This window comes from Siniperca chuatsi, linkage group LG18, assembly GCF_020085105.1.
Source record: "Siniperca chuatsi isolate FFG_IHB_CAS linkage group LG18, ASM2008510v1, whole genome shotgun sequence".
Taxonomy (NCBI): domain Eukaryota; kingdom Metazoa; phylum Chordata; class Actinopteri; order Centrarchiformes; family Sinipercidae; genus Siniperca; species Siniperca chuatsi.
The window spans coordinates 26,429,471-26,431,970 of NC_058059.1; the positions used below are offsets into that span (position 1 = coordinate 26,429,471).

Here is a 2,500-nt window from a genome sequence, read left to right on the forward strand (position 1 = left end):
GTTCTGAAAAGATGACATTACAAAAACACTGCAAAGCAAAACAAGATCGACATGATGTTTGAAGAGTAACTTAGTGCGGTGTCTTATCCTCCCAACATATTTATAGCAAAAACAAAAAGGTTTTCCTCAACAGTACTGCCTCAGAGTAACACTGTTTACACAAAGTAAAGATTAATAATGTGTTCTGTTGAATCATGATCCACTGGGCCTGACGATTAAGACGGGATCTTTCAAAACTGAGTTGCTCTTCAGTGAAAACAGCTGAAACTACAGTCAGATCAGTACACGTGGGCGGCCTAAACAGTACTTTAATGAACTGACTCGATTTGAAAACGTAAATGGTGCTTTGCCTAATTGGAAATGCGTCCTCATCTCCTGCATCAACGACTGCCGCTGCTCCTAATCCTGTCGCACTACGGCGACCAGCCCCACGCCGGACGGCAGCATTTCTTCTGTTGCTGTCACTCAGGTTACAGGTAAACGACAGACTTAGAATTCTGCACAAAACAAAAAACTGTCTACTGTCTTCAAATCAAACCAACAGCCCTACTGGATCTGCTGAAATGAAAGAGACTGCATAACTTTTGAAAGAAGAAAAAAAACATACTCTTCCTTACACAAGTGAAAAACTGAATTCATAAAAAAACAAAACGCTCAGTTCGGTTCACTCAGGGGTTTAGCTGCTACAGTCTTCACTGGTCTGGCATGAGCAGCAGCTAATGTTAGAAAACTTTAGACAGGTATGATGTGTAACTGACATTCTAACCTTTCTAATCACGTGCTACTGTTCTGTACTGTTCACAAGAAGTAAACACACTGTACCCACCAGCAGACATGTTTGTCGTTTCCTGCTTGTGTTCACATAGCTAACCTATACAGCTACTGTATATTTTTCATTGAGGAGTGGCTTTGTGGCTTTGTTTGGGTAGCGAGAGACAGAGCTGGAAAGCTATATGAAAAAGTTCAACAACATTTGTGTGCACAAATTATTAAATAAAGAGCACAAATGATTTTTTTCTCTATGACACCTGCCAGGCTCCGTACACAGTGGTTGCTATTCAGAAAAAGTTACATAGTCCTGTTTTAAATGTCCAGTTGAGAAATGTAACAACCGTAACAGAGTAATTCTGCCTAATGCAAAACTCAGCCAATAGGAAGCCTGTCTCTGCTCTGCACTGTCAGAGCTGGAGAGCTCAGACTGTACGGAATCTTTTACATTTCAAATTAAAAATAAGATTTCTGGCATAGCACAACCAAGCATCAATCAATACCTTTTTCACCTGCTCTTCAAAACTTCAATTTTCCTTACACCCCGCAGTACAAAAGTGTTGGACGGAACAAACAACATAATAACAATCGTGCTAATCCTAGATCCTTAACAACAGCAGGGCTAAAACATAAGGGTCGCGCTGGAGGACAGGCGGGAGTCAAATTACAGGATTCATCCTGTGGAAGCATTCATGTGTTTAAGCAATTTAATGAAAAAATGCCTATGGAGAGTTCACATGTAGGCCCGAGGGGGTGCTGGAGTGTCCATAATGGAGAGCTTGAACCTCTGGGGGGGAAGAAGGGGAACATGTCTGCTGGGGAATTTTGAAAATGACACAGTACACAGATCAAATACATAAAATTGCACATATCTGTGTGAAGTATTAGACAACATTGTATTTGATAGTTTAGTTGTGATTGTTCTCTATATGCATGGCCTATCATCTGCTAGTCAGCGGGACTAAGGACAGATAATGGCAATCTACAATCAATCTACAATCTGCAGTAACGTTTGTGACGTGAAACAGCTGTAGAACGTTTGGGACCTGCAGCATGCACAAAGGCGATCTACGTTCCTGCAGAGGTTACATCCACAGTCAGGGTGCTTCTGATGCTTAGTCCTGTGCAAGTCTTCCAGCAGGGAGACATGGGAAATGCTTTGTGATATGCCTTAGCAAAGCCCTTCAAGACAAAGATTGTTCCTTTACACAGACCAGCAGGACTGCTCCTCCTCAGTCAAGCTTTCCTGCATCCAGAAAGTCTTCATCAGCCTCTCTGCTTTCAAGTTCACATGTATCCTGTACAAACTAGAATTGGATTATTTGATTTAAATATGTTAAATGTCAGCTGCTTGTTTCTCAGAGCCCAACACGGTCAATCTTCAGCTCAAAAGAAAAGCAAAAAAACCTTTGACCTCTTTATCTCCTCATCCTCTCTGCCTCCTTCCTCACTTTGACTGGACCCCCAGCGTGCGCTTGAGGTACTCGTAGACAACGTAGCTGATGCTGACAGATGGAAGGACCTTCATGAAGTTGGGCGCCAGGCCTCGGTAGAGTCCCGTGGCCCCCTCGGTCCTAATGATGTGTCTGAACAGGCCCGTCATGTTCATCTGAGGGCCTCCTTCCAGGGTAGCTGAGGAAGACAAAGTGAAGACGGGCTCATCAAACCCAACACCAAACACATCTAATCATATGAACATCATGCACTATGCCCATTAATGATGCTCCAGTCT

The 2,500-nt window shown here is 42.9% G+C and overlaps 1 protein-coding gene across 2 annotated transcripts in view; it reads right to left on the reverse strand.

Annotated features, from left to right (window-relative positions):
• The window catches only part of slc25a25b (solute carrier family 25 member 25b), a 31,511-nt gene that overhangs the window by 791 nt on the left and 28,220 nt on the right, over positions 1-2,500 (reverse strand). For both annotated transcript variants that reach the window (XM_044173801.1, XM_044173802.1), the window contains exon 10: positions 1-2,400. This exon is cut by the window's left edge and continues 791 nt beyond it. In XM_044173801.1, the coding sequence (XP_044029736.1) occupies positions 2,216-2,400 (185 nt within the window). In that variant the 3' untranslated portion in view covers positions 1-2,215. The remainder of the gene's footprint in view (positions 2,401-2,500) is intronic.